Source organism: Mycteria americana, chromosome 2, assembly GCF_035582795.1.
Source record: "Mycteria americana isolate JAX WOST 10 ecotype Jacksonville Zoo and Gardens chromosome 2, USCA_MyAme_1.0, whole genome shotgun sequence".
Lineage (NCBI taxonomy): Eukaryota > Metazoa > Chordata > Aves > Ciconiiformes > Ciconiidae > Mycteria > Mycteria americana.
In genome coordinates, this window is record NC_134366.1 from 49,216,419 (window position 1) to 49,240,464 (window position 24,046).

Genomic DNA, 24,046 nt, shown 5'->3' on the forward strand with positions numbered 1-24,046 from the left:
GCACGTCGTTACGGAACCGCGCGTGCGCTCTCGCGGTCTGCCTGTTGGAGGTGCTGCTGAGCGGGGCCTGTCGCTCCGCCCCCCCGCCCCGCCCCCCCCGGTCGCTGTGCTCGCGCCGCTGCTCGCGTCCTTGGAGGGCGGGAAGGCCGCGCGGCGGCCTGTGGTGATCTGTGGTGAGTAACGGGCGGGTGTGTCCGGCCTCCTCCTCACCGAGCCGCCACCGCCCCGCCTCCTCCTCCTCTCTCTCCTCCCGCTGATGTATACCTGCGGCGTATCGCACCTGGTTGCTTGTCAGTGCAGTCCCCTCAGCTTTACGCCCCTAGTGTGGCAGTGGTGGGCCCGTGCGCAGATTAAAGACAGCAGGGTGCCCAGGCGGGCCTCAGTGAGCGGTAAGCTGGAGGAGATTCTTCTGCGGTCTGGAGATTGTTGCTGCCGTAGGAGGTGGCAAGAAAGGCTGCTTCCTTAGTCCCGGCATCCCCCGCACCTGGCACCTACTCTCTAAAAAACCCCTGAGTCCATCAAGGGGGCTCACTTGGAATAGGCTTGGGGTACTAGTGCTGCCGACTTCTGCTGGGGGGCGATAGGGGGAGTATCACAGCTGCCAGGGTCAGGGAGACGTTGGAAGTGTGAGCATCCCATTTCCATGCAAGTTTCAATCCTTATTGTCTTTCCAAAGGAAATACGGTAGGGAATGTATTTTTATTTTTGTAACTTCCAAGCTATGGACAAGAATGCTAAATGCTCTCCTTCCAGAGCAGACGGCTGGAATCCGGACAACATGAGTGCATGCAAAACTTGTGCAGGAACTAGAACAAGCCTCACTTCTCCCATCTCACAGTTACATCTGCCAGAATCATTAAAAGGTGACCATGCCCACTCATCCAATGGACCTCCATTCTTAGTGGCCGTCAGTGTTTTCTAAGGCTTGCTGCTGTTTGCATAATATTGATGCTGCCCGTAGTGGGGGTAGTAATTTTGATAGAAGATCCTCTGAGGAAAAGAAATGTTTCGAAAGAAGAAAGAAAGCATCAAAAGCATTGCCAGGGTAGTGAATGTTCGGTAGCATGACACCTTACGGTGTGGCCACATGATGGCAACATAATCTTAAGAACTGAAGGGAAGCGTGTGCACAAGTCTACTGTAATTGTTAGATGTTAGCTCTTCAGTCACTAGGGCAGATCCTAAACACACTAAAAATTCTTTTGTATGCTTATTTATTTTAAAGACACTTAATCTTCTAGGTTCAGAGTGAATTGTGTGAGATAGTGCTTTTCCTATCTGTAAAAATAAACAAAACCAAATGTAATGACAACCAAAATACCATATTTATTATTAGATTGTTAGTGACAAGCAGTTAAGAACACTGGAGTTATCTTGATGGTCCTGTGTTATTTGATGATGCTGGTTCTTAGTCCATTTGTGAAACCCTGAATTTGTCCTGCCTGCTGTTTCAGCATCATAGCAACCTGTTATGAAGAGGAATTTCTCTTCCTTTTCATTCTTCTGGGCTATTCTAAAAAAAGGGGGGAAGGGGAGAAAGGATCAAGAAGTCTAATACAAAAAAGTTAACCAACTTTAATGAATTGTATAATACAAAATATTATTACAATCTACTGGCAGAGTCCTTAATTGAATGCACCAGCAGTGCTACCAAATACCGTGTTTTCTATTGTCTCCTTGAATGTGGATCACAGTTCACTACAGTAGCTGAAATATGGCTTGTTCTCATTCGCTGAAGTGTGGTCCCTTCTTGGTGAAGTGATAGAAACTCTTGATAAGCTGCTGATCCAGTGGGTCACCAGTCTCTAAGTTCCACCTCTTCCCTTTGGAAGCTACTTGTTGCTTGGAAAGATCCATGCTGTAGAAGAGAACACTGCAAAGGATCGGGGCTGCTTTTTGATATGCCTCTCAGAAAGCTTGTCAGTGTGCTCGTGCATGTTTGGTTGTTATACTTTGCTCCTGCAGGGCTGGTCAAGATACATACCCTGCCTGACATCAAAGCCGTCCAGGTGTGTCTTAGGGGCCAAATGAAAGTTCTTGTCAAAAGCAGAATAAAATATAAAAATATTTTCATAAAGGTATTCTAGAAGGAAAAAAAAAGCCAGCCTATCTAGAAGTTACTGCATGTAGCTTCCTATCTCTTTAAAAAATAAATGCATATATTTGTCATTTTATGCTGACATTACCCAATTTCTGCTTATACTGATATAGTTACCTGTTTTAAAAGTATACACGAAGTCCAGAAAGTAACTGATGCACAGGGTCTTGAAAAAGAGTATGCAGCTGAAAATCTTGTAAATTAGAAGGTGTAGTATACTTTTGTTATACTTCCCATGTGGATGTAGTCCAAAAGTGGTGCTTTATATGACAAAACTGAATAACTTAAAACAAGTGGCTTGATAAGCAAAGATTTCCCTATTTCACTTCCTGCTTTCACAAGCACTTGGCAATGTAAAATCTCTTTCGGGCTGTTTGAAACATTTGCTTCTTTGAAAATATTATTTAAAAGGCTATCTAGAGGAGTTGGGAAACAGAAATTGCCCTGCTGGATAAGAACAGCAATTAAAATATTCACTTTTTAATTTCCTGTCTCCAAAGTTGTCCAAAACCATATGTCTTAGGGGAAATATAAGAAATGCTAGAAAGGACAACTTGGCCTAAATCAATTAATAGTGTGATTATGGTATCATCTTAAGCATGTGAGTATCCCCATATTTATTTCATCTTTTCTGTGTGTTCAAGTGCTTTGCAGGATCTGAGCTTTAAGGGGAAGCCCAGTCATATTTGACCATCAGTCTTACTAATTATGGAAGCTTTTGCTCTCTGTAAAACTCTTAAATGGCAGAAAAAAACATTGTCATAGCCCCCAAATGATACCTGCTTCTAAAACAAAAAAGAGATGCTCTATGCCCATGAATCTGTAGAACAGTGAATATTTTTACTTGTTCATATGTTTTGATAACTTAAATGTCTATAGCATATGCTTATCTCTAAAAACATCTGGGTCAACCCTGTTCAGAAATCATTTTCACACCTCTAATGCTGTTGTGGTTTTGCAGCCATTACAGCTGCATTCATTTCATATTTTAAAGTTTTTCTCTTATGTAGGCTAGAAAAATGGCAAGCAAAATCACTACACTAAAAAGCTAAAACCCTGCTGACTCATTGTCCACATTTGATCTAACCTGGTTAAAGCTCCACATGCAATACTTTATTTCTAAAATATTGTAAACATTGATTTTCTGATCAATGATAGGTCATTATATTAGCTTCTTAGTATGAATAGCATATAAAACAGCAGTTGATTAAAAGAGAGCCTTCTGAAATATCAAACTCTCAAGTCACTTAGATATCAACACCTAGCAGTTAAAACTATTATGAGAAAGATCCAAGAGGTTGATACTCAATCATATGCAAAGGAAAATGTACCTTGAAATATCAGAGTCTCTTCTAAATGTATAAAATTTTCCCATACCACTTGTAAAGATTCAGTGCCACAGACCTCAGTAATTTAGGATTATTTACAGAGATACACGACCAGGCTAGTAAAAGATGTGACTGAGACCAAGTTTAAATGAGTGAGATACCTTGTATAAGGTACAGTCAAGAGATGTTTCCAAAGAACCAGTGTCAACTTCTAACCTCTAGTTCACTTCAAAAAATCAGTTTATGAGCCTGCTAACTTAGGCCCTCAGCCTTTGTCTGGTTTTGGGCCCTATAGTACAAAACTATGCTTTTACATTCACAAAAAAAGAGAACACTTTTTTTCCCTACAGAATCCCACATTGGCATATCTAGGTAGCTAAAATTTGATACATCCTTTTCATTTACCTACAAATACCCAAATACAAATACAAATGTATGAGCAAAATACAAATGTGTGAGCAAATGCAAGCGTTGGTAAATATGTTTTCTGTGATCTTTTGCAGTTGCCTTAGAGCCAATGTCCAGGACAGATTCTGCAGGCTTTCATCAGAGACTTGATTTCGCAAAACTGAATTCCACTTTTTTGCTAGACACAACTTACAATGCAGCAGAAACTTCTTGTTCTCCAGTAGATTGTGTGTAGGTGGAGCTAGCCCGTTCAGCTGTGTCAACATAGAAAACGGGGCAGTATTTAGAGAAGTGGAATGCAATCTGCTTTCGGAAAAATCTATGAAGATACTTCCTAAATTTTTCTCCAGCGAAGGCATAAATTACAGGGTTGATACAACAGTGGATCATTGAGATTGTTTCTGTCACTTGGGTTGCTTTGTGCAGTTGACCACTGCCTTCACAGGTAGTGATGGAAAATGTACCTTGAAAATCACGCAACAGAATGCAAATGTTGTATGGTGCCCAGAAAAAAAAGTAGACAATCATGATGATAAAAATAAGCCTGACTGCTTTATGTTTCTTCTCATTCCTACATTGCAGTAAGGTCTTTATAATTTGTGTGTAGCTGCAGATCATAATTAACATTGGAATAACAAGTCCCAGGATGTTCATTTTTAAGGTCAGGAACTGCTTCCATGCATTTCTCTGCTCTGATGGGTAATGAGCACTGCAAGTATAACGTGAATTTTCCTTTTGAGTTTTGTGAAATACTATCCCAGGAACAGAAGCGCAAATAGCAATAGCCCAAGTGAGGGCGCTGGTGAGGATGCCGTAGGTAACTGTCCTAGCTTTTAAAGCAAACACTGCATGCACTATGGCCAGATACCTGTCTAGGGTCAACAGAATTATGAAAAAAATGCCGCTGTAGAAGCCAAGGAGGTAGACACCTGAGAGAATTCTACACAGCGCCTCTCCAAAAATCCAGTCGTGAACAGCATAATAAGCCCAAAAAGGGAGAGAAAATATAAACAGCAAATCAGAAATTGCCAAATTGAGCAGGTAGATGTCAGTCATACTCTTCAGTCTCTTGTATTTCACCAGGATAAGGACAACAAGCAAGTTGCCCGTGAGGCCAAATATCACCACCAAAGAATAAAGTGGTGGCAAAAGGTTTGCTGCAAAGTGCTTTTCCTCAGTTCCCATGCATGGCGCTGAATCGCTGTAGTCGAATTCTGTTGTCAGCGCCAAGTCGGCTAAGTCCGTGGTATGGTTTTCCATGGTGTGTTGGTCTGGAAAGGAAGAAAAGGATGTTAAACTAGAGGAAACCCCAAGCTTGGCAGTGAGGGGAAGGAAACACGCTGCTGGAATGCTTTTTGCTGTTGAGCACATAAGCATTACTGCATCAATGTGTGGAAGAGAATGAAATTGCAGAGCTCCCAGGAAACCCATCTATATACCATGAAGTCACGTTGTAGCATGTTGGAAGTGTGCTGCGTGTCATTTCCTACGTGTATGCTGTCTGATGCTTTTTTCCTCCTCAGCATAGCCTGTCAGTTGCCTGACCCAAGCAGAAGCAGAGGAATGATGAATTTAACCCGAGCAGCGGGTAGTTGAGGGCTGCTGTGCTCAGCAGTGGCTTTCCAAAGGGGTGGAGCGAGCCAGTAAGACAGCAGCAGGAAAGCAGAGCAGCTGGCATGCAGAGCGTAGCCGTGCTTCTCCTTGGGACCTGGCCACCTTCTCATCATGCCACAGCCCATACTGTAGCCCTCAGCCAAGGAGGAGCAGGCACTGGCGAGGTGTAAACCAGTGCCTGCAAAGGTGCTGTGACCTGGGTAAAATAAACTGACTGCCGCGTGTTCAGGTTGTTGATGGCTTCCTGGAAGTCTTAATGGCTGTGGGAATCAGGTCACTGGAGGTGTGGAAATGACCTTTGCACAGTACTAAACATACCACCAGGTGGACCTGCTGTCCTGGGTGTTGCAGAGCAGCAAGTCGGCAGCGTCGGTCTGGGTTAAAATGGCAAACGTTGTGTCCTTTATGAAGTCTGGGTCAGGCGTAGGCCATGGAAGCGTGCTGGTCTTGGGTAGCTCTGGAAGGAAAATGGTGCACAGTCCTGTAGAAAGAACAGATAGGCAAACACCTCGGCAAATGGCATACAAGATGACAGTTGCTATCAGCAGGGCCAGATGTAACACCTATATCTGTTGTGGCATCTTCCTGTCAGTTGAAAGACCTCCCCAGTGCTCTGGTATGAAAGAAGTTTTGATTCCTTGTCTTAGTAGCTGTTTAGCAGCCGTGATTCAGGAGCGCCAAAGTTTAGATTGGCTAAGTGTCTTGGAGGGGACACAAAGGCAAAAGGCAGATATGGCCATCGCTATGAGTGTGCGCTAAGAGTTCTTCACGTGTAGCGGTTGTTTGGTATCGTCCTTCATCCTTTGTTAGTCAGTGTTTCCAGTGAGGTGGCATAGTATTTGAGGAGGTGCAAGGGTTGCCCAAACTCTCTGTCGCTCCAGTTTTGGTTTGGGGACTGCTGGAGGGACTGGGCTTCCCTTGCAAGAAGGAGTCACAGCCTGGGAGGTAAGTGTGCAGCAGAGCTGTGAAGGCCCTCAGGCCAGTTCTGTTATAGTGGGAGCAGGTAAAAGCTTTCGACTTTGATGTCAGCCCTTCTTGATGCCAAACCCTCCCCCTTTCCCAAGTCCCTGGTAGGACTGTGAGCCAGATGCAGAAGCATAGCTTTGTGTAATTTGGTCTCTGAGAAGTTGAGGAGATCTGTCTTCTCACAGACCCCCGGAGAAAATGGCAGAATTCCTGCATGTCCTATGAGAAGCTGGGAAGAAGATTTTGTGAAGACGGGTGTCAGAGGGACTGAATGTCCTTCCTGGTCACTTAGTGGGGAAGTGAAATCGACGCGTTTGGTAGCCACTCAAATAGAGCTATTTGCTGTCTGGTAAAAGGGCTGCTCGCTCTTCATGTGTCATTGCTGTGGTTTAAACCCAGTCGGCAATTAAGCACCACACAGCCACTCGCTCACCCTCCCCCCCCCCCCCAGTGGTATGGGGGAGAGAATTGGAAAAAAAACCCTAAAACCCGTGGGTTGAGATAAAGATGGTTTAATAGGACAGCAGAGGAAGAGAAAACAATAATAATTATTATAAAAGAATGCACAAAACAAGTGATGCACAATGCAATTGCTCACCACTCACTGACCAATGCCCAGCCAGTCCCTGAGCAGCGATCACTGATCTCTGGCCAACTCCCCCAGTTTATATACTGAGCATGGCGTCATATGGTATGGAATAGCCCTTTGGCCAGTTGGGGTCAGCTGTCCTGGCTGTGCCCCCTCCCCACTTCTTGTGCGCCTGGCAGAGCATGGGAAGCTGAAAAGTCCTTGAGTAGTGTAAACGTTACTCAGCAACAACTAAAACATCAGTGTGTTATCAATGTTATTATCATACTAAATCCAAAACACAGCACTGTATTAGCTACTAGGAAGAAAATTAACTCTATCCCAGCCGAAACCAGGACAGTCATCATGACTGCTTTTATCAGGTACTTCGTGGCAGATTGGTGGCTGTTCATAGCAGGTTGGTGGTTTTGAAATCTGCATTTCCCCGACAATTTGATACCTGTTCTCTTAACAAAGGCAACAAAGTGCCAAACTGCCTCTTGACACAGAAGACTTCAGGTAGCGTGTCTGCCCCAACTTGCTCTGTGAACCCTGACCACTCATGTAGCGCTGCAATGTTTGCTCCTTTCCTGCTTATAGCCCTGCCATGCACTTTTTTCAATGGTGAGGTCTGTCCTTGCGTGATTGCAGATGTCTTTTGCAGAGACTACATTCTCAAAACCACCATTTCATTCTCTCTGCCCTTTGAGTTCTGCAAAACTAAATGTAACTGAAGAAACTCAGCCCATGGCTGGAGTGACAGAGGGGCAGGCCCCCGGTCTGCTTTTTGGTAGAAGCTCATAGTGGTCCATTTTGGTTTGCAGCCTGTGAAATCCCTGAAGTGTCTCTTTGTGGCTCTCTGGATAAAACTGTTCAGGTGAAAGGACTATTTTCTGCTGTAAGCACAGATTGCTCAAAATGCTAATGTCCTTATCTATTACGATAGTTATTAATTATCTATTAAGATATCTTATCTATATCTATTAAGATATCTATTAGGTAAGATATAAGATATCCTTATCTATCAATATATCTATTAGCTAAACCTAAGCTGAGGTCTTGGGGAAGGGACTGGTTTCTAGGTCTTTGACCACTGTCCTGTGACCTTAAAAATGAGGATCTGAGTCTCTCCTGAGCTGCCAGCTCCTGATGGAGATTCTTACGCTGCACAGTGCAGATATTAATCTGCCCAAAAAGAAGGAAGCATTATTGGAGCAAAAGCTGCACCTTGGAAACAAAAAGAGGTGCTGCTTTTGCAAACCTTTTTCCCGCCCCTTCCCCACGTTCTTCCTGAGTCTAGCTGTCAGCTCTGCTCCTAACAATATCGAGAATGAGAACATTACTTTGGCACGTTGAGTATGGCATGAAGTTTTCTTCTGGAGAACAAGGAATAAGAGAAAATTGGCAAGTTTTAACAGTTTGGGTCTCAGCTTCGCCTAGATACAATTTCTTGGGGAGAAAATAAGTGCTGTCAAACCCCTCAAAGACCAGCTTTCAGGAAGCTCTGGCAATCTCTGTGAAACAGTTGTTTTCCACAGCTGTACTAACTGCATAGTTATTACAATACTGAGATAATGGTTTTGTTGGTAAAGGAAGTGGCTGTGGGTCAGGTGTATTGGCAGTAAGTAAACTAATTTTAAAGTATCTAAGGGTTTATATTTCTTAAGTACTTTCAGCAACTCTTTTAGAAGAAAAAGCACCTTTATAAATCACTCTTTGGTCCAAAACATTAACTTCTTTATTTCAAAATATGACAAGACTTGGGCACTGCGCAAATATTTAATATTCTCTTCAGTTAGATCTGCTAGATCTATGTTGCATGCCCTGACAGTACAAGTCCCTGGTACTGCATATAGCTAAATATCCCCATTTCCGATGTGTCAGTCAGTCATGCTGTATACTGGGATTATGGGATGAGGGACTGGCTGCAAGACAGTGCCAGACCCAGCACGTTCTGTCTTGATCATTTTGGACCTGTGTGATGCTCATGCATAAACATGGGTATGAAAAACACCTGGGTCATAAACCCAGAGTGGGATTTTATGTGTGTGATTGATAGGATTCATGTAATATTACTGCAAAATGCTGCCTTGATACTATTGTGGTAATTCTTTTCGCGACTGCCCCTTCTTCCTGCTAACTGCTATCTCGGTGCCTTCCCTCCTTTTCCTCTGCCTTCTTGGAATGACAACCACATCTTCCTTGCATCTTATCTTCTTCCTTTTAATCCTTTTTGCACACTTAAATTGTGGTCTCCCCTCTGAGCAGTTCCTTCTGCTGAGCCCCATTCCTCTAGCCTAGCCTTTGCTTCAGAAGCCTCTCTCTCTGCAAAGTACTTACTACCCTGAATTGTGTATAGTATCCAGCACATGCTGACAATGGAAGCTACAGATAACTAATTTGGAAACCAGAAGAAGGAACTGTAAATGGTTTTGTGCTTTATCCTATAATCTCACTGTTTTAGGAAATAGTGTTGGCCACTGGCTAGAATGCTTCACTGGGTTAATCAACCTGGGTTATTTATCTAATTAGAGAGATCTGGCTGGGTTTATGTTCCCTGATCATTAGGAAAAAAACCCAAAGATAATCCTGGAAGATCTCTGAAGAAAGGATATTTCAAAAAGAGGTCTACATTATTTTGAATACAGTTTAGGTAAATGCAATATTTCTAGAAATCTGCTATACAAATTCTGTTGCTCTGGTTCGGACTAGCAGTCATGCAATTTTCAAGAGAAAAGCTCTCCATAGAAAAGCTGAGCAAACTCATGTCACTGTTTCATGCTGAGTTTCAGGTCAGAGCTCTCTGTTTTTAAAGAGGCAAAGATTTTGTTAAAGTGAGTTTCAGTTCATTTGTGCAATGGTATAAAATGGTAACAATTAAAAAGGTGTAGTAAATGGAAGTAAAATGCTAAGCTATGCTGAGTATAAAGAGGTTCCATGAGGCAGAGTGTTTAAAATACATCAGATTTTCTGTAGTCATCCTGTGAGAAGAATAAGTACTCTTCACTCAAATCAGCTGTTTTGTATTTGTAATAACAGTTTTAAAATCCAGATTTTCATCATTATAGATCATCTTCAGAGAGAAAATCAGAGAGGCATACTCCATTATATTTCTTACTCAGATCAGTCTCTAGAGATTTATTTCTTTGCTTACCTGGATCCTCTGCTCAAGTCTTCTAGTGGTTCTGTCCTTTAAAAAGAGTATATTTCATTTAACATATCCTATGCATTTCCCCAGGGTAATTTTTAAAGATGAGTACACTGGCAAGATTCCACAAGTATTTTTCAACTCGGGCATTAGACTCCCTAAGCAACTACTAAATGTTTAAAAGAAAAAAGAAGCAAAGGTGACTTACCATGTATCTATGGTGCAAGTGATGGCTTGGATTATTACATCAAGAGTAACGCTAAACCGATTTGTCAGTCAGGAGAAGAAGGTCAAAACCACCTCTTCCTGCATGAAGAAGGATGTATCAGTTTGAAAACTTCGAGCAAACAAATCTGTTTTCATTTAAAAAAAATCAAGGAGCAGTTCTCTTTTTTCTAAAAATGGGTCATCAGATGTTACTTTTCTAACTCTGTGAGATGTGCAGAGATGTTGAAATTGTGGAGGATCCTCCTAGGAGCTGAGCTTAAGGTTTCACAACCCACAGCTGTAGTTCTAGAAAAAGGTTTTTATATCATTGTTTTCTCTTTTTCATTTAGCTAACCTCTTTGAATCAAGAACAGTTTACATGATGCTCATCCCTTTACATTTCTCAATCATTAAATTTCTTTTAAGGTTTTTGTCCCTCAACAAAAAGTGGAGCTTTTGAATAAAGCTTACACTTTTTTTCAGAATTACCTGCACTTTCTGTTGGCTTGCTCTGCGTTGCAGTCCTTATATTTTAGGAGATTTGATTGATTCTATTTTTCTCTAACCTGGTCTTTTGGACTGTGTTTGTTATTTTAATCCCTCTCATAAGACTATGACTTAGTCTATATAGTGAGCCTGACCTTTTAAAACAACACTGTTACTTTTTGGAATTAAGCTTCAGAAAAGCCTGATAGAATCTGATTTCTTATCAGCTTATTTCCTTGTGTCTGATTCCTGTGACTTTCAGAGTTAAACTGAAGCTGCACTGTGAGCAGCTTTTTAGATCCTTCTTAGACATCTAAGAAACCACACAGGAGGTAGAAAAGTACAGAGAAAGCAAGAAAGAGACAGTGCTTCTCAGATGCCTGAGAACCCCTGAGAGAGAAACCCTGAGAAGACACCTAATAAAGTGCAACCCCCTGCCTCCCTTGACATCTCTTTGGAGGATTTTGGAGTCTCTCATTCTGTCAGCCTAGTGAAGGCACTAAAGGGATGTCTTTCCTGCGCTCAGTCCTTAGTATCCTTAAAAGATTTTAAAATGCCAAAAGCCGAATGGAGATATCTTGCTTTGGATGCTGCCATTCCTTAATGGAAGTCAAGGGAATCACAGCTTCTGAGTTACATCTCAGATCTGGGGGGAGACAGTAAAAAGCGAAAAGCTCAGCCTGATTTCCTTGTCAACCCTTCTTTGCATGAGGGACTAATCAAGGTCTTTATTCCATAGGATCAATAGATTTTTCTCTTCTTTTCCTGATCAGCTGTTCCAATGAGCTCTCTAAGGGCTGGAGTCTCAGCATCAAAATTAATGGCCGCTGTAGGGTATTTTAAGGGCATGTTCACACTACCTTATTTGATGGACTATATTAGACCCCTATACAGTCAGTGGAAAGAGCTGCTTCTAAAAATGTTTCCACTACACCTAAATCAAGCTCCTAATTGCTACCAAAGTTTGCTGACAAAAAACTGCACTTCTATCATGAATTCTTATAATTCTCAAACAAGGTATTGTATCAAATTAATTTTTCAGTGTATAATTCCTGAACAGTCTACATATTGAAATTACCAGACATTTTAAGGATTTCTTTGTGAAGCCTGCTTCATTGTTGACTGTTCGTTACGTGTTACTGAACCTACTGGAGACTCTCAAACCTTTCATAATCTCACACTATATGAACAGGGGAAACAGTCTCAAACCTGTTGTTGGACTTGCCTGTTTTTCATCAAGCTTTTGATTCTGAAATATGCTCTCACAAAAGTGGTCTCAAACATTTGAACTAACAACAACAACTTAAAACTAAGACCTGTGGTAGGCTGGTCTTCAGAAGTAGTCCCTTGTTCCCACAGATTCATTTGCTTTATTAATCTGTTTGATTTTGTTGCTTATAGTTTTTCATTCTCATAGCTCAGTCTGATCAGCAAGCGTAGCTGGGTATTTCATTTACTGATCTCACTAACCGTGAGATCGCAGAGGGTGTTGCACACCAACAGAGGGCCTCTGCCACTCACGGTTATAGCAGCTGACTAAGGGGAATGGTTTTGGTCTGCTCACCAGCTGGGTCTTACAGCTGGATGAGAGACTCCCCACAGAGGGTGTGAATAGCTAGGACTCTTGGCAGCCCAAATACAGGGACACACTGGCAGCAGGCACCTGGACTGTGACTTTATTATCAGCACCTACAAGATAGGTTCAATTAGCTCTACACCAGCTGCAGATAAGCAGAGCTGCTGGGAAGTCAGATTTGATCAGGTCTTGCATGTGGCTGTAGGCGAGTCCAGGCCCCTCGTGCTGTTTGCGGGACACTGGGGTGCTGGTGGTTTGTTGTTCATCAGTGCTGTTAGGCCACGATCTTTCTTTCATCTCCCTTTCTGCTCCCCTACTCCCCTCAGTCGCTCTCAATGGGCCCCTGCAGGACTTGACCTCCCATCCAGCCTGAAGCTCCATCACACCAGCCTGGGAACGGCTGTCTTGCTGCTGCATCACTTCCTCCTCCCTCCTGCCTTCAGATTGCCTCCATCTAGTGTGTGTGTCAACGCTGAGGTATGGACAATGCAAGTAGCCCATCCATTGTTACAAGTCAGATTTTTTCAGCTTTTCTCAATCCCTTGCCTGGCATCTCTTTGAAGAAGTGCACTGCTGCTTGCCATGAGTTACAGCAGATTTTAAGAATCTTTACCTACAGGTGAACCTCATAATTTTTCCAAGAAATCAAAGCTGTTGTTCAATAATAGAAGGAGTAATACAGTGGGTTGATACAGCTTGGAATTTTATCTATTATGGTTTTACTTTTGGAGATGAGTAGGAGTTATGTTTAGTGGTGTGACATTCATTCCCTCCGTAAAGACATTCCTGGAATGGTAGTGGGTTTCGTTCCTTACCTGTGGGGCTCAAGTTCATGTACTCAGCAAGTACGCAGCCATGTACACTGTCAAGTCAAACTGCATTCGTCAATCTCTTCTATCTAGTGACTGATTATATGATTGATCTTCATAGTAATCAGGCCACCACACTGAAGTATCCAGTATCTAAGTGAATGGTACTCCTGCAAGGAGATGTCATCATTTATGTGAAGTCTACACCAGTACTGAAATGTCTACTAGGATACATACCAGATGCTTACATACCAGTGTGAAATACAAATGTCATCAAGCAGAATTACGGGTGCAGAAATTGGAAAATGCAACTAAAAGTTTCCATTCAATTTATTACAAACTTGTATCACCTGAAGAAGAAAGACTGGGGAAAAAAAAAGGCCTAGGACAGAATGGCAGATATACAGTATCTTAGAGATACACAGTATGACAGTGCACAACACTTGTCTGTAACTGCAGCAAAGCAGATCATTCTTTTCATCTGGAGAAGAGGTCTAATGAAGACATGTGAACACAGACTGGATGCATTTCTTTTTCCATTGGTTCCCCCAATTACATCTCATTTTGTTACTTGTTATATTCACAAAATCCCTGTCCAAATTAGGTTAGTATTAGCATATACTTTATTTCATCAGTAATAGTTAATTGTCTTTGTTTTGAAGAGGCTGAATAAAGACATCCAGATAAAACTACTTTGTTGCTTAGGGGTTTTTTTCTTATCAGCCTTTTTTTTCAGGCTCTCAAGTTCTTGTGACTAATCTTTTGCTGCCACCGCACAATCACACCCAATCTTACATCTGTGATGTACATTCTCTTGAGGAAAATGGGGGAAAAAAGGTTACGTACCACACCCTAAGATTTCTGTCATGGAGACTAGTAAAAAAAACCCAACAAAACATTATACACTTTTCACAGGTTTGAGGAAGCTGGGTTAGAAAAAACAAACTGGAAGACACAAGCATTTCTAATCTGGATTAACACTACTTCTTCACATGGTTATTTACTGGCAGTAAGATCAAGGGTTTTTTTCTCCCTATTATTATTCTGTTTTCTGTTTGTTTCTCTCTTGTAAATCTTGCACATACATAATTATCCATTGCAGCACATATTAATTCCATTGTCATGGTATTATTTTTCTTTTGGCTTTCCCCAAGCTGCTGTTACTGAACTAGCTGTGTTTCCTCATGCAGTGAGGAGGAAGAGAGCATTGCTTCCTTCTACCATTTTTATCCAGGCTTCTTATGTATTTCTGCCCTGTTTTATATATAAGGGGTTATCATAGTACAATAGATTTTACTTTTGGGCCATAGCTATGCATTTCACAAATTTTCAGCTCTCAGAATCTCATTTTCACATGTCTAATTCTCACAGTTTGCTGTTTTCAGGTACATTTATAGTACATAAATTCTAGGTCTAGAGGTGCTGTTTGGGGTTATCTCAACTGTGAATCAGAAATACGCCTCAGTGTACATGTAAATCCTGGACCTTTGATTAGGCAGGCTGGGAAAATTGCACACCAGATTTCTTCCCAGTGAAAACTAGGTCACAGAAAGGATGGACAGGGTGTGTACAATGACAAGGTATGTGCCAGGACCCAGGAACCAGAAAGTACTTTTGAGTGCCAAAGATTAGGTGTAGTCTGTAGTTGTCTATACCTCACGATAGCGTCCCTGCAAGTTATATCCAAATGGCTCCTTCACTTCCATCCACTTGGTTTCCATTTCATTCAAAAAGTCTGGTATCAGGATAGGTTGTGTCGCTAGTGTCATATGGTTAGCGTCCTACTGGCACAACCCCGTAGACAGTTCTGCAAAGCTGATCATCACTTGAAGGTTTGTGCAGTTTTGCATATTGGCCTGTGTGTCTGATAATGCTGCCCTCCTTCCAGTTAAGTGTTGTGGCCCCACCTCCCCAGGATCAGTCATCTCAGACTTAAAACACTCAAACTAAGATTGCTCTCACTGTCACAGGAATTACAAAACTGCTTGGCAGTTATACAAACTTATAGAACATTTATTTTCCCTACCTTTCCATCTTCTGAATGAAGTACAGCTCCTAATAGGCAAGTGTCACCAGAATATGGGTAAAAAGCAATGCCTTCACCCCTTATCTCTAGACAAACATCCTTCTTTGTTTTGGCCTGATGGCTATTGATATTCTAAATGCGCCAGAATTTACTAGTTTGTTTTTGTTTCCTCTGCTAGCTCAGTTTTTTTTATTACTATACTAAGGTGTAATGCTTCTAAAGCTACAGTAACCACAGTAGCCACTAGGAGAAGGCCAGTAGGCATCAGTGGTTGAAAACAGCAGCAAAAGTAAGCTGCAAAATGAGCAGTATCTGCTGGTTGTGAAAGTCTCTCTTACTCAACTAAATCTTCTAATGTTCTGCTCAAAGTATTTATCTCTGATCTTCCCATTACTCTAGCTAGTACTTTATTAGCCTCTGTTAAAGCTAATAAAGTCATTCTCTCATTTTTTGCCGCTAGTTTTTCCTATTTATCCATTTTCATCTACTCCTCTTCCTTTATACTCCATTTACCTTTATCTTATCTAAAATATGTACACATAAGGTCACAGTTGGGTTAACAAACAAGAAAGTCTTATGACAGGAACATCCCTATGCACTGGTTACCAGAAGTTTCACTATTTCTATGTTTGTCCATTATATACTTACCACAGACAAACCAATGGCAGTGATTATAAATCTGGTGGTGAGTTGTGGGTACTGCTCAGCACTCACCAATACCATATATGCACTTTTGCTACGTTTCCTTTTGCCCCTTCGGAAGTCTGCCTGACAGTCAGCAGTTATCTTTTGCTGTGTGGGGTATTCCCTCCCCACATGCTTCTGAACATGTGGCAGTAGCATCCGCTACCAGGAAGGTCAGACTCCATCCTGTCCTGTGCATAAACTAAACTGTTTGATTTGTTTCGGGGCTGTGCACAGATATTTGTCCATGGCACCTGGGCATTCTTTTCATAAGCACGCTGAAAGCCCAGTCAATGCATTATCTCTTCAAAAGTTCAGTGCCCAAAATTTTGAACTTGTAACAGTTTCCACTTAGCTGTTCAACATTTGTTGTAAAGCAACAATTTACTTGTAGTGTTCACAAAGCCCCTGTCTTGAATCTTTTTGGTGTTCTGGTTCTACTTGTACACTCTCGCAAATGCTTGCTTTCGTTTCCTCAATATCTCACCAGAGCAGCTCAGATGCCTCCCAAGCACTGCAGTGGTTCTTCCTTGTGTTCTTCTCTGTGTTCTTCAGCTTCTTCTCTGCTGTTATTACAATTCTGGTGTGCCTTGCCATTTTCTTAACATACCTTTAGTTCATTGCACAGTTTCTGCGTATCTGCCTGCTTCTCTAGCTCTTACATACACACTGTATCTTCATCTCAGTGCTTTTCGCTGCAGAGCTTGAGTTACGGAATATTTGTCTCCTGTATGTAAAATTTCTGCCACCTCTCTGCTCAGGTGACTTGTGTTCTCTTTCATAGGGACTGGGGATCTTGTTACATCTTCCCTATGAGTAGCTCCATGCCACTGTGACCAGACTGCTTGAAGTCCTGCTAGCCTAATTTGTAGCTACCTGGCCTGTAGCTACACCATCCTGCAGCCACATCTGACTGATTAAGACTCCAAATCTGCCACAAAACTATCTAGAGCCTTGTTTGTCTCAGTGCAAAGCTATAATGAAGGATCAAGGATTATCCTGCCTGGGCACATAACATAACAATAAGCTAATCTGTAGGTTTAGTTTGTTTGTTTTCCTGCCAGCACAAAATAGAAAATGCAAATCAGAAAACAAAGGCAGTGGGTATAGAATTTAGCTTATCCCATTGTGGACAGATGAAGACTGTGCAGGGGAGAGGAGGAGGTGTGGATCGTAGGCTGAAAAAAGGAATTGGGACAGTGGAACAGGGAGAATGACATGGTGAAGCAGAAGCATATTTCTGTATCGAACTTTGAATGCTTAAAGTTCCTCACACATAAAACTTGGGAGATCAGGCACACCACTTTGCTGGGGTCACTCTATGCAGTGCAAGGAGATCTGAAATTAGCTGCAGAAAGTCTATGGAGAATCCTGTCTTTATCCCAGTGTTAACAGAGTGCCATCTTTTATTGCTCTCCTTTATTCCTCCTCTTCCTCTGTACACATCCCTGTTTCTCCTACCTGTCAGATTTCACTCATCTAAATCTGTGGCCCCAGACTTTTCCTGAAGCTGTTATAATGCACTCTCCTCAGGCTTGTGGGTGGATAAAAGCTGTGCCAGCTACAGTAGCTTCTGGACTGGGCAAACAGTTCTCTGCTTGTTTGGTTTGGTTTGCTTCACTAGAGTGTGGTATTGTGAGTGTTTTAAGTCCATAGTTGCATCTTTTTGCAACCTCCATTCTGACAGCAGAGCTGATGCCCTTTTGCTTAGGAGGAGAACATGGGCTACAGGGTATACATTGTTTTTCAGACACAGATTTTATTAATTTCACTGCATTAACATGAAAACAGGAAGAAACGTAATTCCAACAAGAAAAGAATTTAAAATAAAACACAGCAGTAGAAATATCACAGTTACAGCAGGATTTGTATCACACTGAACTAATTTATGCTTTAATATTAAAAAGGTGCTTTCACTTTAGTGCAGTTAAAATGTACAAAAGAAAGGAAAAATACTATTTCCAAGCAACAAAGTTTACTGTGAGGATAGTTTTTGGTCTTTTCTTTGGTCTATCTGTGGCTATTAACCTCACAAGGTAGTGGCCAGATTATAATAGCTGATAGGACAAAAGCTAAAATCTAATAGAAGCAGTCCCTTGATGTTACAAGGCTAGAGGGGGAAGAGTATTTGCACCACCTAGATTAAGGCATCTGTGGAATCCTCTCTTGTGTCCTTACGTTGCCTGGAGGCTAGCTGAACCTGCCCCTCCAGATTTCCATGAGCAAGGCTTTACATGCATGAGCGGTGCCCTTCGAAGTAAATGGGAAAAAAAGCAGAAGGAGGGTTCACTTGCATGAGGGGTGCTCACCTGCACTTCCTTACAGTTTGAAGCAAGAACTTCTCCACTGTGCCCCTCCCTCCTCTTCTTTGCTAACATCATGTCCCTAGAATACCACTTTCTTTTACAGGGAAACTCCTAATAATGGCATAAATGTATGGCCATAGGACACCAGTAGACTAATGGTCTCGAGTCTTCAATTAGCACACAGTTCTAACTGAGGCAACAGTTGGCTATGGGGACTCTTCTCCGGAAGGTAAAGTGGGTATGTCTCCTCTGCAGTTGGCTGATTTTGCAGTTCCAAGGCTACTGTCTGCTTAGAAGTGCATTCCAAACATCAGACTTACTGTGTATGTGAAGAGCATGTTTTTCTCATGCAGGAGCCTAGCCTGCCACACTTACTGCATCTGCCATGTAAAGTCTTCCTCTACACACATGATTTACCTGTCCAGAACTAGGGAGGCTTCCACTCAGTACTGTGTTCGTGGTGTCCAAAATCCTTCAGAGGGTCCTGATGTTTTTTTCATACAGAATCTTGCATACCGAATACCAAGGTAATTTTCATTCTGGCCTTGCAGATCTTTGGTGATGTGCTTTTATTGGTTAAGTGCTGTTTTCCTTGGAGGGATATGATTTGTCAGAAAAAAGCTCATGTTTTTTTGGGGTGCAACATTGTCTTGTTCTGCAGTCAGTAGACTTGGTGTGCGCAGTTACTTACAAAATTGCACCCACAAAAATCATGATGTTGCCCATTAAAATCCCACTTTGGAAAATGTTAGCAACTGAACAGTGATATGGCAGGCATAAAATTAAAGAACTAAAATCAAAATACTATAACTTAGTCTATAGTCAAAAGGATTATGTTTAAAAATGACAACACTATTAGCTAACAGATAAATCCTTGCATTAAATGGCCCCAGTAAGATAAAGGTCAGTCAATTCTCCCATCAGAAGAGAGATACTATCTTGATATATCTCATATTCATCCTCAAATTCCTTTTTATGGAAACAGCTTTTATTCATGTAGGGAAAATAAGGGGTGGGGGGGAAAATTGAAGAAAACTTAAAGCCTCCCTCTATCAAATGCCTGACCATGTTGCAGAAAGAATACAGTCATTTCCAAAAGATGTTCCATTAATGTTGAATACTAAACGGGTACATCAATCCTCAAAGCTTTCTCCCAGTGTTTATCTTAAAATGTTCACATAACAGTAAATGGCTCTTGTGAGATGACATATTACTCCTTAGTCTCTTCCATATTGTATTGCCTAGGAAATATGGGTTTTCCCCTAGGAAAACCTCACTAGCATTTGTTCATTGGATAGAATTTGGGTCAAGAAACAGAATTGTACTATTCTGGGTCCCATTCAAATCTTGATGTGATCCAGCTATGGTGTTAATGTTTCCTCACTAATTCTCTTAGTTTAAGAATGGAAAATGCTGTAACCCCAGGGAACAGTTAACCACAAGAACTGAGGGTCATACAGTTTTCAGTAGTGGTTGACATAAAGATCTTAAATAATGTCAGGCAGTCCTTAAGGCAAAGCAGTGATGCAACATTTACTAACTAATGTTATGATGTATTTTTACAGTCCAGTAGAGATGTCATGCTCTGCAGTGGATGGTGTGAATGTGGAACTAATTCCTTCTAATTTTTCACGATAAAGATTTGGACATTTTTTGCAGAGGTGGACTGCAACATGCTTTCGGAAAAAGGCATAAAGATATTTCCTAAATTTTTCTCCAGCGAAGGCATAAATTACAGGGTTGATACAACAATGGATCATTGAGATTGTTTCTGTCACTTGGATTGCTTTCTCCAGTTGACTTTTGATTTCACAATTTGGGTCAAAAAGTGAACTTTGAAATGTATGCAAAAAAGAAGAAATATGGAAAGGTGCCCAGAAGATGAAGTAAAAAATCATGATCACGAAAATAAGTCTGACTGCCTTCTGTTTTTTCTCATTCTTGCACCTCAATAATGTTTTTAGAATTTGTGAGTAACTGAAAATCATAATGAGCATTGGAACAATAAGTCCCAGAATGTTCATTTTTAAAGTATAGGAGTACTTCCAATTTATTGTGGTATCGCTTGGATAATGAGCACTGCAAGTATAACGTGAATTTTCCTTTTGAGTTTTGTGAAATACTATCCCAGGAACAGAAGCGCAAATAGCAATAGCCCAAGTGAGGGCGCTGGTGAGGATGCCGTAGGTAACTGTCCTAGCTTTTAAAGCAAACACTGCATGCACTATGGCCAGATACCTGTCTAGGGTCAACAGAATTATGAAAAAAATGCCGCTGTAGAAGCCAAGGAGGTAGACACCTGAGAGAATTCTACACAGCGCCTCTCCAAAAATCCAGTCGTGAACAGCATAATAAGCCCAAAAAGGGAGAGAAAATACAAACAGCAAATCAGAAATTGCCAAATTGAGCAGGTAGATGTCAGTCATACTCTTCAGTCTCTTGTATTTCACCAGGATAAGGACAACAAGCAAGTTGCCCGTGAGGCCAAATATCACCACCAAAGAATAAAGTGGTGGCAAAAGGTTTGCTGCAAAGTGCTTTTCCTCAGTTCCCATGCATGGCGCTGAATCGCTGTAGTCGAATTCTGTTGTCAGCGCCAAGTCGGCTAAGTCCGTGGTATGGTTTTCCATGGTGTGTTGGTCTGGAAAGGAAGAAAAGGATGTTAAACTAGAGGAAACCCCAAGCTTGGCAGTGAGGGGAAGGAAACACGCTGCTGTCCTCATCTGGAATGCTTTTTGCTGTTGAGCACATAAGCATTACTGCATCAATGTGTGGAAGAGAATGAAATTGCAGAGCTCCCAGGAAACCCATCTATATACCATGAAGTCACGTTGTAGCATGTTGGAAGTGTGCTGCGTGTCATTTCCTACGTGTATGCTGTCTGATGCTTTTTTCCTCCTCAGCATAGCCTGTCAGTTGCCTGACCCAAGCAGAAGCAGAGGAATGATGAATTTAACCCGAGCAGCGGGTAGTTGAGGGCTGCTGTGCTCAGCAGTGGCTTTCCAAAGGGGTGGAGCGAGCCAGCAAGACAGCAGCAGGAAAGCAGAGCAGCTGGCATGCAGAGCGTAGCCGTGCTTCTCCTTGGGACCTGGCCACCTTCTCATCATGCCACAGCCCATACTGTAGCCCTCAGCCAAGGAGGAGCAGGCACTGGCGAGGTGTAAACCAGTGCCTGCAAAGGTGCTGTGACCTGGGTAAAATAAACTGACTGCCGCGTGTTCAGGTTGTTGATGGCTTCCTGGAAGTCTTAATGGCTGTGGGAATCAGGTCACTGGAGGTGTGGAAATGACCTTTGCACAGTACTAAACATACCACCAGGTGGACCTGCTGTCCTGGGTGTTGCAGAGCAGCAAGTCGGCAGCGACGGTCTGGGTTAAATTGGCAAACGTTGTGTCCTTTATGAAGTCTGGGTCAGGCGTAGGCCATGGAAGCGTGCTGGTCTTGGGTAGCTCTGGAAGGAAAATGGTGCACAGTCCTGTAGAAAGAACAGATAGGCAAACACCTCGGCAAATGGCATACAAGATGACAGTTGCTATCAGCAGGGCCAGATGTAACACCTATATCTGTTGTGGCATCTTCCTGTCAGTTGAAAGACCTCCCCAGTGCTCTGGTATGAAAGAAGTTTTGATTCCTTGTCTTAGTAGCTGTTTAGCAGCCGTGATTCAGGAGCGCCAAAGTTTAGATTGGCTAAGTGTCTTGGAGGGGACACAAAGGCAAAAGGCAGATATGGCCATCGCTATGAGTGTGCGCTAAGAGTTCTTCACGTGTAGCGGTTGTTTGGTATCGTCCTTCATCCTTTGTTAGTCAGTGTTTCCAGTGAGGTGGCATAGTATTTGAGGAGGTGCAAGGGTTGCCCAAACTCTCTGTCGCTCCAGTTTTGGTTTGGGGACTGCTGGAGGGACTGGGCTTCCCTTGCAAGAAGGAGTCACAGCCTGGGAGGTAAGTGTGCAGCAGAGCTGTGAAGGCCCTCAGGCCAGTTCTGTTATAGTGGGAGCAGGTAAAGGCTTTTGACTTTGATGTCAGCCCTTCTTGTTGCCAAACCCTCCCCCTTTCCCAAGTCCCTGGTAGGACTGTGAGCCAGATGCAGAAGCATAGCTTTGTGTAATTTGGTCTCTGAGAAGTTGAGGAGATCTGTCTTCTCACAGACCCCCGGAGAAAATGGCAGAATTCCTGCATGTCCTATGAGAAGCTGGGAAGAAGATTTTGTGACGATGGGTGTCAAGAGGGACTGAATGTCCTTCCTGGTCACTTAGTGGGGAAGTGAAATCGATGCATTTGGTAGCCACTCAAATAGAGCTATTTGCTGTCTGGTAAAAGGGCTGCTTGCTCTTCATGTGTCATCATGACTGCTTTTATCAGGTACTTCGTGGCAGATTGGTGGCTGTTCATAGCAGGTTGGTGGTTTTGAAATCTGCATTTTCCTGCAATTTGATGCCTGTTCTCTTGACAAAGCAACAAACTGCTCCCAACACAGACGACTTCAGGTAGCGCGTCTGCCCCAACTTGCTCTGTGAACCCTGACCACTCATGCAGTGCAGCAATGTTTGCTCCTTTCCTGCTTATAGCCCTGCTGTACACTTTTTTCAATGGCGAGGTCTGTCCTTGTGTGATTGCAGATGTCTTTTGCAGAGACTACATTCTCAAAATCACCACTTCATTCTCTCTGCCCTTTGAGTTCTGCAAAACTAAATGTAACTGAAGAAACTCAGCCCATGGCTGGAGTGACAGAGGGGCAGGCTGGTAGGAGCTCAATTTAATTACATGGTGGGCCATTCTGAGCTGTAGCATGTGAAATCTGTGAAGCGTCTTAAGCTCGTGTCAGCCTACTCAGCTGTTTGAGGAAAGGATTATTTCCTGCTATGTAATTACAGACTATTCAGGATCCACAGGACCTAGTTTTAATCTGTGTCTTTATCTCAGTGGATATATATACAATACAAATAATCTTCATGAACAAATTTTATTGATTACACAGTGTTAAAACAAATTTGTGTGTGTATATGCACAGGTATACATACATATATATTTATACATATATATACACTCATATAGAATCGTAGAATCATATAATCATTTAGGTTGGAAAAGACCCTTAAGATAATCGAGTCTGACTGTAATCCTGACACTGCCAAGTCCACCACTAAAATATGTCCCTAAGTGCCATGTTTACACGTTTTTTAAATACCTGCAGGGATCATGACTCAACCACTTCCCTTCAAGCTCTGTTCCAGAGCTTGACAACCCTTTCGGTGAAGAGATTTTTCCTAATATCCAAACTAAACCTCCCCTGGTGCACTTAGCCTTGTTGAATCTTTGTATATATACAAATAAGGTAATAATTTTTATAATCTACTTTGGAACTTATTTTGAGATTTAAAAACAACAGAAAATACTTGTGGGAGTAACAGAACTAAAGGTAATTGATTCCCTATGGATTTGTCTCCTTTCCCAAGTCTTATCTCCTGTGATGGGTTGACCCCAGCCGGCAGCTAAGCCCCCATCTAGTCACTCACTCCCTCCCTCCACAGCGGGATGGGGGAGAGAATCAGAAGGGCAAAAGCAAGAAAAACTTGTGGGTTGACATAAAGACAGTTGAATAAGCGAAGGAAACAGAAAAAAACACAAGAGATGATACAAGGACAAACACTTGCCACCTCCCACCAAGCAGGCGAATGGCCAGCCAGTCTCTGAGCTTTGGAAAAATTCTGCCCCCCCCCCCCCCCCCCCCCCAAGTTTTATCGCTAAGCATGACGTTATATGGCACAGAATATCCTTTTGGTCAGTTTGGGTGACCTGTCCCAGCTGTGGTCACGAATCTAAAA

General features: G+C 42.3%; 2 protein-coding genes and 1 long non-coding RNA gene across 4 annotated transcripts in view; 1 reads left to right on the forward strand and 2 right to left on the reverse strand.

Moving 5' to 3' along the window:
• The first annotated feature begins 28 nt into the window (after window positions 1-28).
• The window catches only part of LOC142405627 (uncharacterized), a 41,516-nt gene continuing 17,498 nt past the window's right edge, over window positions 29-24,046 (forward strand). For both annotated transcript variants that reach the window (XR_012774257.1, XR_012774258.1), the window contains exons 1-2: window positions 29-173; window positions 754-863. This is a non-coding gene — a long non-coding RNA (uncharacterized LOC142405627). The remainder of the gene's footprint in view (window positions 174-753; window positions 864-24,046) is intronic.
• On the reverse strand, window positions 4,024-10,447 carry LOC142405625 (C-C chemokine receptor type 5-like). The gene is made up of 3 exons (XM_075493319.1): window positions 10,339-10,447; window positions 5,767-5,929; window positions 4,024-5,105 (listed from the first exon to the last, which is right to left on the reverse strand). The coding sequence occupies exon 3, from the start codon at window positions 5,092-5,094 to the stop codon at window positions 4,024-4,026; it is 1,071 nt and encodes a 356-aa protein (XP_075349434.1). The 5' UTR covers window positions 5,095-5,105; window positions 5,767-5,929; window positions 10,339-10,447.
• Window positions 19,657-20,884, reverse strand: LOC142406637 (C-C chemokine receptor type 5-like). The gene has a single exon (XM_075495587.1). It carries the CDS (start codon window positions 20,852-20,854, stop codon window positions 19,784-19,786), a length of 1,071 nt encoding a protein of 356 aa, XP_075351702.1. The 5' UTR covers window positions 20,855-20,884; the 3' UTR covers window positions 19,657-19,783.